General features: G+C 49.9%; 1 protein-coding gene across 1 annotated transcript in view; it reads left to right on the top strand.

Annotated features, from left to right (window-relative positions):
• The window catches only part of PAPPA2 (pappalysin 2), a 186,007-nt gene that overhangs the window by 96,137 nt on the left and 75,875 nt on the right, over positions 1-13,995 (top strand). The window contains exons 10-13 of the mRNA XM_053663686.1: positions 2,948-3,141; positions 4,935-5,081; positions 11,603-11,738; positions 12,147-12,363. Coding sequence (XP_053519661.1) covers positions 2,948-3,141; positions 4,935-5,081; positions 11,603-11,738; positions 12,147-12,363 — 694 coding nt within the window. The remainder of the gene's footprint in view (positions 1-2,947; positions 3,142-4,934; positions 5,082-11,602; positions 11,739-12,146; positions 12,364-13,995) is intronic.

Raw genomic sequence — 13,995 nt, forward strand, 5'->3', positions numbered from 1 at the left:
GTGGGATATGATTATGATTATGTAGAATTTATCAAGGTGTTCGGTACTGTACAGAACACACAAATGCCCCTGCCCTCTGAGGCAGAATCATGAAATCATGGAACCTGAGTAGCCTTCCATGACCCAAGAAAAGATGCTGGCTGCGCCCCACGTACCAGGGGTCTGGTGGATGCCCTGGCCCTGCCTGCGTGCATACAGGCAAACAGGGACTTAAGTCCAACTTCCTTAGGCCAGCTCCTGGGAGATGGGACCCCTGTACATCACTTATGCTCATACTTTTAGCAGCAAAGAACGTGCCTTGCAACAGACTGTTCTGTTTACAAATGGCCTTGCCTGTCACAGATTTCTTCTCTCCTCTCTGGTTTGCACACTGAGGCTTGGAGCGGATCACACACTCGTCCACAGCATCACAAGGGGGCTTCTGCAGAGCCAGCCCGGAGCTCAGCTTCCCTGAGGCTCAGTCAAGTGCTTTCTCTCTTGCTGTGAAACGGCAGAGGACAGTTTTCCCCTCTGTTTCATTAGACGACCATTCAGATATTTGAAATGCCTCCCCATTTTTCTCCTTCCCAATCCAAACAGCCCCTCTTGTGATTCAGTCTCCAGACCCTTTCCAATTAACCCTGACCTGGCACGCTTCACGCGGTCGGTGCCCAGACAGGAATTCCCTATTCCAGGTGCGGTCGGACCCGCAGGACGTGTGGAACTGCTGCCTGCCCTCTTCTGCACACGAGTGTCCGTTGTCCCGCCTCCATGTGCCTCTGTTCTCTTTGTGGTGGACAGAGGGTTGACATGGAGCACACTCTCCCCCCTCCCCCCGCCACCCCCAACACCACGCCTCCTGCAGTGCAGCTCCCACCCCGTTTAACTGCGGCACAGGCCTCGCTCAGTGCTGTCACGTCCAATGATACCGCCAAGTTCGGCTCGCATTTCCTCAGTTTCTGACTCCAGTAAGACCATAGCTAAACCTCACAGGATAAGGTGAAACAGCATGTACCGCACAGTTCCACATCTGTTTCGGTGAGGAATCCATTCATAATAGGTGGCATATGGAGTTCTAGTCCATTGTTTCTCCGGAGATTAGGTTTAAAGGGATTATTGTTGCATGTGTTTTCAAAGCGTCTCTTCTTTGTAGATGGATTTGAAAAAGACAGAGGCAAAAAGTTTAAGTACATTGTAAAAAAAATAGAGAATCAAAAAGAAATAGTCGCTGGTTCATAAACAGCAAAACAAAGCAAATATATATGTTATAAGTACTATATGTATTATAAAAGATATACACATATTCAGCTATATGTACATGTCCATATACGTCTATAATATGTACATAGTTATGCACATAAATACATGTGTACACACATCTCTGTGGAGAGAGGGAGAAGCATCACCATGGGGAAGTTGACTCCAGCGCACACATACTGGCTTTGGAGAGTGTGGGTGGGCCGTGCGGTTGATGGTGTGCAGGCGTGAGAATTCCCAGATGGGCGTAGAACCCAGTCCTGGAAGCCGTGGCTTATTCCCGGCAAGTAAAGCTTGATTTATCACAGACGGGTCTTACACTTGAATAAATTATTTTAAAAAATTTGTTTCATTTGTTGATTTGAGAGAGAGAGAGAGGAAGAAAGGGGAGAGAAAAAAGGCATCGATTTGTTTTCTGCGTATTTGTGGCCTCACGGCTTGATTCCCATACAAGCCCTGGGCGGGGATTGAATCTGCAGCTGTGGTGTATCTGCATAACACTCTAACCAATGGGCTACCCGGCCAGGGTGACTTGAATAAATTATTGAGGAAATTATTAATATGCACATGTTGATGAGTAGTGAGAGTTCCTGGAACAGTCCTGTGGCATTACTGTGAAGAATTAAAAATACAAAGATGGGTATAGTAACAGCACATTTTAGTAATGATGAGATCAAATGTGTACCTGTGTGTTATTTCGAATCATGGTTTTATTTTCATGTTTATTTGAAGTAGGAATGGGAAATTAGAAATATGCTACTAATATTAATTGTTCTGCACTGTGGTAGAAAATGCAGAACTTAATAGATGGCTTTATAACTGCCCCGGAGCTTTCCACATTTGAAGCGGTTTACACAGCCACGGTTGACTACCATTCACTTAGTCAGGGTTACCCTATGGACCAGTATGGAACGTGTCCAGAGGATATGAGCTGGATTGACTTCCCCCGATAGTTCTTCAGGGTTCGTTTCTTACCCATCTACCCTTGAAGGTAGTCCTGTCTGAGCTTGAGGCACTGGGGGTCATGGGGAGCCCCCAGAACCTGTATTTTATAAGCTCAGCTCAAATCCAAGCTCTGCGGCTTATACGTCATGGGAGTTTGACTAGTCACTTGAAATCGCCGAGACTCAGGCTTCCTATTTATAAACCAAACAAAACCACACACCTCACGTGGCTGCTGTAAGACTTGAAGAAATAACCCCCGTAACCCTCATAAACCGGGGGCCCGTAGTACCTCATTTCAGATCGGGTGTACAGCGAGTGGAAAAAACTCATCGTACAACTCAGCAGCAAAAAGTAGTTGAAAACCCATCTCTTAAATGCTTTAGTGTTTAAAAACCATGAAGGGGGTGCCACGTACACCAAACATTATACCATCTATTTAAATTCTCCTCCTTCTTTTGTCCACTTTCTCATATCCCCAGCTTCCCCTAAGGGTCTTGCTCAAACTATCCATGTAATTTTTTCCTGCAGCCACATGACCGCCTTTTGCTCCCCCACCCCCACCCCTCTTTATACCCTTGTTACGTAGGTGGGGTATACCACTCTCCCACTGAGAAGGAGTTCTGCTTTTTTGGGGGGGGGTGCGTGTGTTTTGCATTTTCGGGTGGCCATTTAGACTGTCAGTTATGGGATTCTCTGGTGAGCAGGAACGAAAGGTGATTACCTTGACATGACACGTTTTCAAACGTCGTGCGGCGTGTTTTGGCAGGGGAGCCGAGCCTGTGCTACGCATTTGAGGGAGACGGGGTATGTGAGCCGTTCGAGATGGAAACCAGCCTCGTGGACTGCGGCCTCTACACTCCCCACGGCTACCTGGACCAGTGGGCTACCCAGGCTTACTCCGCTCATGAAGACAAGACCAAATGTCCTGTTTCCTTGGTAACGGGAGAACCTCATTCCATGGTGAGTTAAGCCAGAAGAATCCAGTCCTGGCTTTGACATCGCCTTTAGTCCTTACTGAACCCAGAATAAGGTAATGGAAAGCGAAAAGCTTCTGGACTACCCATTCTCTCCTGTGTACCCTGGCTAGTTTTCACCCATGTACCTTTGGCCATGCCGTGGTCAGCTTCAAGGTATGCACATCATCTCCAGATTAACCTCAGAAGTACACATAGCAGGAGGTACACTTTGTGTGTGAGAGAATGTATTTTAATAGAAGAAAAGGAAGCAGTAAACAGAACGCCTGGCTCACACCACCAGTCCACCAGCATTACTATTGGCATTACTGAGTGATGTTGGACAAGGCGCTTGACCTCTCTGGGCCCCGATTTTCTCGTACACAAGAAGGGTATAGTAATCCTTCTGCATTCAACTCAATGGGTTACCAAAAAATCAAATAAAATTTAAAATATATATCCTAGATCAGAGTATAATTTGATTTAAACAATTCTTGCTATTGAAATTCTAAAGTTACCACTAAAAACATTCTTAGGTATACAATTTTTCTAAAATACCCATCTAAATAAATAGGAGGTGCTCCGGGGACCCTCACGACTGGCTTCTCTGAGTTCGAGTTGAGTACTGAATAGTGGGCGGAGAGCTCGGCTGTTGGGTGCTATTCCAGGTGTGTCCATTGCCAAGTAAACTCTTCCATTCCTCAGAAGCATAGACAATACAGTCCTTTCAGGAGAAGGGAGGTTCAGCTTTCGAGGTGTCTCAGGCCAGGATGAAATCACCGGAATTTATACTGGAGGAGACACCCCGGGAGACTGAGGGACCAGCTGAGGCTGGTGCTCCCTTTCCAAACTCATCTTGGACCAGGGTGTCTTCTGGGGCCCAGGTCTCTGTGTCCTTGTCCTGCAGCTTCCTTCCTTCTCCTGGTGAGTTGGCCAGTGTTCTCCAAGGCCTGCCGCAGGCCTTTGCAGCAGCGGGAAGAAGGGCAGTAGGCGTGTACTTGCTGCATCTTTATTAGGAAAAATGGCAGCTTTTGTGGAAGTTCAACACTGTAGACTTCCACCGACATCTTATTGGTCAGATCCAGGTCACCTGATCACCCTTGGTGGTAAGGGACCCGGAGGAGATAAGCCTTATTCCGAGGTGCACTGTTCCCTTGAACAAAATTGAAGTTTGTCAATATGAAAGGGAGGAGAACTGGATATGGGAAGGCCACTGGCCGTGTCTGCTCCACTCCCTCAGCCCAGTTCTGGCACCTTTCGCAGGAGTGCTGGTGCCCCAGGGGCAGGCAGCCAGGAAAGTTGGGAGATTCCGATCCAGTGACAGCTTTCTAAAGTGGCTTTCGGTCTGGCCCACCCGTCTTCCCTAAGCGAAGTGGAAGAAGTTTCCTGGAGCGTCTCATCTCTGGCCCCTTTTCCCCCGAGTGCTCGGCAGTTGCCTGACTCAGTAGCCTCTCTCCAGGGGCCAGTAGGTCCTGCCAGGCGGGAGTCTGACCATCGTGCCAGATGGACTTTCATAGCTAATTCCAGAAGAAGTTGCCTGAAATGTGCCGGGAGCTGTTTGGGCAAGATCCCCTGGGCGACGGTGGGCCGAGAGTAGCGATGTGGGTTTTCTGCCCAGGCAAGTTCTGTCTGGGGCTGACCAAGAGCTCCGAGACAGTCCTGTACACTGAGCAGTTTCCCCTCAAATATGCAGTCACAGGGCACTCAGGGTGAGAGGGAACCTTTGGTTCTGTGCTGGCGAGTGTCCTTGTCTTAGCTCTCGCCCTCCACGTTTAATCTTTGGGTAAAATTGCATTTCAGGTGTGCACGTCATACCACCCAGGTTTACCAGAGCGCCGCCCTCCTGCCGGCTGGTTTCCCTGTGCACCCCGAGAAAACCGATCTCGGGACGAAGGCGGCGAGCGGCCAGAAGGCAGCCTGGAGAGCGAGGACGAAGCCTGGCTCAAAGTAAGTGGCCCACGCACGTCCTTGTGAAGGCTGCAGGTGGATTGTGCTCGGGTCTGTGCACACACATGTGTGCGTGTCTGTGCTTACACACGGTTCATTGGAATGGCTCGTCAGGAAGCTTCTTTAGTCATCTCAAAGTGTTTACATTTTAAACCTATTTTTGCTCTTTTTAAATTTGTGCTTTTTTATAAGTGATCAATTTATCGAAGTATAACATGCACACAGGAAAGGGCCAAGGTCAGAAATGCACAGACACATGAATTCTTACAAAGTGCTCACAGAGTTCTCTCTCACCACCACACAGGTCGGGGTCCCCAGGGACCCTGAGAAAGCACAGATGACTCTGTGTGTACGATTTTCATGTCCATGCACCAGCCTGGCTCACTGGAAGAGGAGCCTCTCCCAGGGCTGAGCAGTTTATCCCCAGAGGCTAAAGCTCTACTTCCCGATTCCCTACCTGATTACTGCTCATCTGACTGTGTATTGATTTTACCTGAAAGCTGTTGCAGGCCTCGATGGGACATCTGAGCGGACTCTGAGTCTCATGAATAATTGCGATAAGTGTTTTTTTCCCACCAGGCTCTGCAGTGAACGCCTTCCTTCCCTCGCGTATGCATGCTTACTCCCAAGAGCCCCTTCTCCATCTTATATGCCGTAATACTTTCTCGACCTTGTCATGAGTGATTCAGACTTTGAGATAAAGACTTGCATGCAAAAGTTCCTCAAGAACTTTCTTCAGGATGGACAGCCATGGGGGAGTGAGAGAAGCAGGAGTGGGCAGAGGTGGGGGAGCAGCCCCCTCTGTCCGCAGCCCATTCCACCGGGAGCTGGGATGGCCCTGCTGAGTTGTCCCACCTGTGTACCTCTCACTCCTGTCAAAAGGCCACCGGACATGGGTTTCTCCCCTCCCTGCCTGTCCCAGGGTAGTGGCATGATCTCGCGATGGCTTTCTTCCTCTGCAGGCAGTTTCCAGAACCAGGCTGCTGTGAGCCGAGGCATGACGGAGGAGGTCTGGGTGGCTTCCCGCCCCCATTCACTAAAGACACGGTCCGTCTCTTTCTGACCCCCTGCCGAGTCCCACAGGCTCCTCTAACAGGGCATCTCCGCATACCTAGCCCTGCTGCCTGAGATCACAGGCGAGGAAATGTGCTTAGAAGGAGCTGGGCCAGTGAGTAGATTCTGGTCTGAACCCATCCACTGACTTGCCCAAACCCACATCTTCCAATGCTTCCCTTGGACAGAGGGGTCATCGTAGGTCCCTCTTCATCTCACAAAATGACCTCACTCTTCTGAAAACAGAACCGCAGGAGCTCATGGTGTTTATAGTCTCACTGGTGCTGTGAAGGAACAATGCAGGACGTCACCTTGGTTTTGACCGATGATAAGAGAGACAGGGGCTTGGATATGGGAAGGAAGGGAAACCAAGTTCGGCTCTCCCTCCCAGTCCGACTCAGGTCCTCCGGTGTGGGGACCGCCAAGACAGCTCAGTGGCAAGAGGCTGCCTCACACCTGTCCTTCTGTGAGGCTTGGACTTCAGCTAAAATCCCCCAAAACTTGGAGAATTGGTCTTTCCCTTGTCAAATTTCCGAAATCTTAACACAGGGCAATGTTATTAGGGAGATCCATGTAAAATTTCCAGTATTGGATCATGTTTTTGCCTACAAAAAAGGCAAATGCTTCCACCAGTAGTGCAGGAATTCTCAGTCTAGTTTATTCTAACCACTCCTGCCCATTGGGTTGCTAGTGGCTTTTAAAGGTTTCTCTTAGCTCTATGTGGTTGTGTGAGGCTTTTATGCCTAAGCTTCATTTCGGGCAGGGCGAGGAGCACAAATGTCAACACGATTTCTAAGGAATCTAATTTCTTGCTCACCCTGAATTAAGAACCATTGGGCTGTCAAAAGAATAGAGAACAAAGCTGGAAAACCTAAATTCCCACCTCTCTAGCATTTAGCTAGAACAGGGGTATTGAACTCATTTTCACAGGGGCCACATCAGCCTCATGGTTGCCTTCAAAGGGTCTAATGTAACTTTAGGACTGTATAAATGTAACTACTTCTTAATGAGGGGCAAGGAGCCGGGCACTGCTGCTGGGTAGAAACAGGGTGCTGGGCTGGATAAAACAAGGTGAAGGGCCGGATTCTGCCTGCAGACCTTGTGTTTGCCACTTGTGAGCCAGAGGACATCACTTAAGCTGTCAGAATCCTGCTTTTTCCACTTCCATACGGTAGGTAACCTTTGTGTCCTGGGGATACGACAGAGCAAAAACCTCCAATGGGAGTAGAAACCCAAAGGGCTTGATGGAGGCTCTGGCACAGCCTGGGGTCACGCTCAGCAGACAGTCAGGGGCGACACAGCCAGATGGAGTGTCCGCCTGTCCTCTCCTGCCCAGGGGCCTGCCCTTTCTCTCTGGGATCAGGAAGTGCCGTAGATGAGTGAGGATGGAAGGGGACAGAGCAAATAACAACCCAGTAACCAGCCAGAAGCATCTTAAAACCTCAGAGAGGATTCTCCCCAAGTTTGAGGTACAGTGTCAGGGTCTGCTCTCCAGGGGCCACCGCAGAGGGTGACCTGGGAGTTGGGGTGCTTGGCTCGGGGACAGGGTCAGTGAGGCCGTGCTCCGCAGGCACACTGCGGAAGGGTTTCTGAAGCCCAGCCACTCTGTGCTGGGGCGGCATCCCTTCCGCCTCCCCCTCTCTAGTGGCCGGAAGTTAGGTCTGGTGGGTAACATGCAGGCTTCGGGTGAAAAAGCCACTGAGTGTGTGGGATTGATTTCCTACTTTTGTCCATCACTGTCCGTCTGGCTTTCTCTAGATCTGTCCATCCATCCAGTCTGTGTTTTCTCTGTCCCGAAGTATTTTGTGATGGGTTCACTGAGCTAATTCACTGGCAGTCCTGGGAATCACTCATGTTTCTGAAAGTTCTCCCCCCAGCCACAGCCTTTCCCCTTCCTCAGAGCCACACTCACGTTCGGTTTGTGTCGCCCACGTGCAACACGCGTGTAGACTCCTCGTTAAAACACTACAGCCTTGGGGATGGAGCTGCCGTCCTCCAGACTCACAGCATCTTGGCTCGTTCTTTGGGGGCAGATCTGAGCGGTCACCCAGGAGGTGCGTCTGGGGTGCTGGGACCTGAAGGGGTGGTGCCGGCTGTTCCCATAATGCACGTGCCGCGGAGATTCCAGGGGTGTCACAGTTGTAAGGGCAAAGGTGGCATGAAGTGGGGGTCGAATGGGTAAGAGCTTCCTGTGGCCCAGTGTCGTGCTTCAGTCATGACCTGTCTCTCATATCTAGGAACGTAAAATTCATTATTTATTTTATGTGAAGTAAAAATAGCGAGGGCTACTGCATGTATTAAAGTAGCTGTGACTTGGCTGTGGAAAGAGCAATTTTTAAAAATAGTATCTTTGCTTGGATAAGAAATACATATCTAGTATTCTAATTTATACTGTAAATTCTATAAGTTTGTATGTACAATAAAAGTAGGTTTTTAGTAATTGTAGTTTGAACCAGATTTCCTGAAAAGCCTAATAAAGGGGTTGTAGGTGTATATATAATGTATACATGTATACGTATATACATATATGTTTTTATAGATTTCACTTATAAAGTAGGGTACATTCCAAACCAAGAGCCTCAAATACTGCCAGTTTCTATGGAAGTAAAACCTAGATACCATCTCATGTTTCTTCAAGTACCCATTTAAAATAGTATAAATAGTGTAGAAGAAATATTTTAGTTTATACAGCTTAGAAAATCCCAGTTCTCTAGATCCCAAAATACACATATGTATGTTTCATTAAAAATTTTTACTTTTTCCCTTGTCTTCCTGAAGCGTGACCAGAATAAAAAGTATTTGGGGGGAAATAAGAACTATGGAACATTGAATCCTGACACCACAATAGGCGCTGTCCTGTGTGTTTTCAGATGATTTCATCTAATCCTCCAGTAGCTCCAGGAGTTGGCCGTGTGTCTCTTTCTCAGATGTGAGGTGGGGATGAATTCTAGGCTCAGAGAGCGGATGGGATGGGTGCTCGTACTTACCCTGTGAGTCAGCAGGGAGCCAGGAGTGAAACCTGGGCTCTGTCTGGCCAACCCGCCCCCCAGACGGTGCACTTCCTCGCCCTCTCTCCCACTGTGGCTGATTGCTCACGTGCCCGTGTGCAGATTCAGACGGACCCCTGACTCTGAGGCTCCAACAGCTGAATCAGAGAGTTCGTGCTTCCCTTGCTTCAAATGGCTGTTCTGGGACCTGCTTGGTATTTGGACGAGAATGGAATTTGGTTACCTCTCCTGCATGGCTCTGAGGAGAAACGCCCACGAGTGGGTACCTCATCCCTGTCTCTGCTCTGTGTACCCCAGCCTTCCTCTGCCTCTGTTTCACCTGTAGCGTTTCCACTTGAGCCAGGGCCTGGGAACCCTGGTGCAGACGCGCCCCTTAGAGTGAGGAGACGCACTTCTGGGAGGTGCTAAATGAGTTGGAGGTTTTGGTCACGGGCCCTCAGGACAGAGGCACCCACGCCCCGCTAATTAATTTCACGTGGGTGGGGAGACTGAGCCCTCCTTGTCCCTGTTGAAGTGCCCCACTGAACTCTTCAAGTCTGAGGACTGTTGGGGTGAAGCCACCAGGTACTTGTTTAGAGTCTGTCAGTTCCTGGCCCAGGAAATGACCCAGAACTTTCTTCTAGCTCTCGGGTCTCTCTTGCGGTGTGTGGAACGAGGAGGCTGTGGGAGTCCCCCAGGCACTTTGATGGTCGTTGCTGCCACAGTAACGGCATGTTTCATGTCCAGCTTCCCGGCCAGCCAGGGACAAGGGACCTTGCATTGCAAGCCATAACCTATGGGTTTGGATATTTCTTAAATTATAAAGGAATATTCATGACTTCAAAGAGGGGAAATGAAAAGGGGGAGGAAGACACAGTAAAAAGAGAGTGTGGCTGGTCTTTCCCTCAAAGGAGAAGAAGAAGAAGGGAGGCTTGTGCTACCTCGACCACCACAAATCATAAAATCCCCCAATTAAGCCAGCGGTGCAAGTGAGCACTGTAAACACACCGCCGAGACTCAGGAAAATGCAGTCTGCGGGCAAGGAAGAATTCCGTTAAAACGGAAAACATGTTTTACTCTCCTGCCCCCGACGTTAGAGGAGGTTGCTGCCATTTGATGTGGCACCTTGCTTTAGCCCTGAGGACACTTTTCATGGGGCTTCCTCACCGTCAGGACCTGATAAAGAACTGGAGAAGTGTACGCGGGTTCGAGTACTGTGACTCCCAGGGAACACCAGGGAAGGTCGGGGTTTCTTAATGGAAATTAAGAGAAATACTGAATATGCAGTGCAGTGTACAGATGATGTCTTACAGACTTGTACCCCTGAAATCTTCATAGTCTTATTGCCATTGTCACCCCGATAAATTCAGTTAAAAAGGGGGGAAAGAGAGTCAAACACATACACAATTTCCTAGTATGTGCCCCCCTTTTTTCTCTCTATATGGTGGTTACCAGGGTTAAGGGGTGATGGAAGGTGGTTCGACTTGGGGTACAGGTCATGTGTCAGAAATGCACACCCGAAATCCATGTGGCTCTATGAACAGCGTCACCCCAATATTTTTAATTAGAAAAGGGTATTTAATTGCCACTTTATAGACTAAAAACATTCTGTGGTCAGTAAACAAATATCTTGAGCACATATGTAGTCCAAAGGGTAAATAAATAGAATCCTATACAGAAGTAAAAACATCTGCCACGTGAATCTGAAAATAAAAGAGTCATGTTGTGTAGGGAAACAAAGCTGGAGCGAGCGCCTCAAGTTTTCAGTGCGGAAAATGCACTTCCCGGGGCGTCCCCAATCTCTCTGCACTACGTTTTCTGTTACAGTGAAGGCTTTGCAGGGGCAAGGCAGCCTGACCATCCAGGAACAGCCCTTTCCCGTGACCGAACTGTCTGTGCCTTGGTGTTGGCTTGGCTTCCGGCCATGGACAGGGCGTGTGTGCGGGGGGCACCAGGAGACCTGCACGAGGATACACAGCTTGGCGGCTCCCAGTCTCAGAAACAGCAGGCTCCGCATTAACCTCTCCCCACGTCACGGCTCATGTGCTGCCCGAGAGGTTCTGATGGAAGTGTTCGTGGAAGTGGGATGGGGAGGTGGAGGAGAACAGTTTGCTGCACCTGTCAGAACAGAACGCCAGTGCGGTGACCGGCTTGTCCACCTCTCTCACTTTGGGGATCAGAAGGTGCTGGTTGGCAGTGTGGTGTGTTACTGTCCCCAGCAGTGGTCTCTTTGGGTGGTCTTTCGAGACATTTAAAGAAAGACTGGCTGGAACAGAAAAGGAACAGTGGAGCTAAAAAGCCTTGGGAAAAGCTGGGAAGGCCAGTAGCTGAAGGTTGTCTTCCTTCCACCCGATTCTTGTGTTTTTGGTGTGATCTTGGACATCTTTTGCGCCAACTCCGTCGGGAGAGGGACCTCTTATTTAAGGTGTCTCCACAGCCCAGCGGACATGATGGCTCACACGTACATGTGCCTGTGCCTAGGTGTGTTTCGAGAGACCCGGAGTGGCGACGGCGATTTTTATCTTCTTGGCTTCTGATGGCCCCGTGCCTGGCAAACGTCCGCGGCCTGCAGTGACCCTTCACCTGACCGACGTCAGTGGAAACAACCACTCTCTCGGTGAGTCCGGCAGCTGTCCCCACAGGGCCGCCGGGGAGCAGTCCCGCAGAGCTGAGAGGGCACAAAGCGGGCCGATGCGGAGACGCAGCACCACCCCGCTGTTTCTCATCCCTGTCTGTCTCCTGGCACATGGGAGCCAGTTGCTAAAATTCTTCAGCCCATGAAAACATACATTTTTTGCTGCTCTGACAAAAAAAATTGGTATCGTTTTGATTCATTCCCACCAGACAGCTATTGTTATGTTGGCTGTTGTGATTTGTTCTTCTGGACAATTTAAGGGAAAGGAGGTCAGTGCCCCTGACAATTGTCAGATATGGCATGTTTTAAAAGTTGGGGGGCCCACCGGTTGAACACCGCTGTGCTGTGTGAATGGTGTCAGATGCGATTCCCGGCCGTGTTTCTCCTCAGGGACCTACGAGCTGGCATGCCGGCGCAACCCTCTGGTGGTCAACGTGAGCCAGCACCCGGATGTCCCCCTGTACCTCACCGCCTCCGCGCTGCTGAACTTCTCCTCCCCCTGGGTGGGCGTCTCTGCGGTGGCACTGAGGACGTCCTCCCACGTCGGGCCTTCGGTTCCCGACGACGGCGTCCCAGAGCGCGAGGGGCAGAATCCTCAGGGACAGAGGTACGAAGTCCCCTTCCTTCCCTTTGTTCTTTATTTTTCTCACGGTGGCGACAGACAGCTACCATCTCCACGTGTGGCGGGCACTTAGTCACCGACTGAAACACAGGTCTGACAGCCACTAAAAAGACAGAAGAAGGAAGCAAAGAGCCATTGGTAGGTGGCACGTTTGGGTTTTATATTTTGCTTTTCATTCCGTAGCTGAACATAATATTTTATGTAAATATTTAACATCTTTACAAGGTCTGAAAACTTTTTTTACACATAAAACCACTGCCTTTAAATTAACCTTTTTATATAAACTGCCAAAAATTTGCTGCCAAAACCCAGTGTTCCCTAAGCAATCTATGTCTTCCCACTTATTCCCACCCGGGCAGTGTATATAGGAAGTTTGATAATTAGTTTCTAAGGTGCGTCATATAATCAGAGTTATGTGCGGAGAGCAAGAATACAGTAGCCACCTCTGTCTTTGTGTGGACATGTGATAGTGACCACCTAGATAAGGTTTCCTGGGCTTCTGCTGCAGCGCGTGGAGGGACTACAGTCCACAGTGTTGGGGGACCCAGGTCGGCTCTGATTGGTGGGGGGGCACGGGGCACGCCAAACCCGGAATCTCTGCCGTGGTTGGGCCAGACTTGTTCTGTGCATGGTCGGACCAGTTGCACGGGACACAGGCAGCAGGGTTTGGTCCATCGAGGAGTGAGGTGTCAGGCGATTGGTATTCTAGTCGCAAAAGCCGAGTTCCCTGGCAGGGCCCCATCACCAAGGGGAGACTGATACCCCTACACCCAACCTACACCAGAACCCCAGCCTTGATGAGGGAGTAGGAGGACACGGTGCTTCGGCAGTATCTCAGTTATCTCTTGTGGCACAGGAAATGACACCAGAATCAGTGGCTTTATCGCATTTTCTGTGGGTGGGGACTGTGGATGCAGATCAGCTGCTTGCCTCTGGCCTTGCGTCTCCTAGGAGGTTTCTGCCCAGCCACGGGCCAAGGCTGCGGCAACCCCAAGGCTGCGGCAACCCCAAGGCTGGAGTGGAGTTGGAGAATCCACTTCCAGCCTCCCTCATGCGGCTGTTGGCAGGCGCCAGCAGGTCGGCATGCAAGCTCACTCACATAGGTGCTGACAGTGGGCATGTTCGCATGGGCGGGGCTCAGTTCCTCACCGCGTGGGCTTCTCTGTGAGCTGCCAGAGTGTTCTTATGACATGGCAGCCCATGATCCAAGAGACAAAGACAGCCAGAGCATTTGAGGACATGAGAGACGTCCCAAAAGGGAAGCCACAGTCTTTTTATAATACAGTGTTGGAAATGACAGCCCATTACTCTGGTACAGTCTATTCTTTAGAAATGTGCCAGTAAGTCCAGCCCATACTCAGGGGAGGGGTTTGCCCCAGGGCCTGGATCTGTAGGGCCCATGGTAGAGGCTGTCCAGTCCATGCAGCAATAGCAGAAGAAGTGCATTCACTCGGGGGCTACCTTGGTGCCAGGTGTTGTAAGTGTCGGGGAGGGAGAAGCAGTGAGGGGCAGGGTGATGCACACAGGAACATCAGCTCGTTCGCCTGCTACTCCTGCGTCTTCTTAGTGAGCAAACGTCTTCAAATATTAACACCAGAATGCAGACTCCTAAAATAA

This window comes from Artibeus jamaicensis, unplaced genomic scaffold (assembly GCF_021234435.1).
Source record: "Artibeus jamaicensis isolate MK-2021 breed Jamaican fruit bat unplaced genomic scaffold, CSHL_Jam_final contig_327, whole genome shotgun sequence".
Classification (NCBI taxonomy): Eukaryota; Metazoa; Chordata; class Mammalia; order Chiroptera; family Phyllostomidae; genus Artibeus; species Artibeus jamaicensis.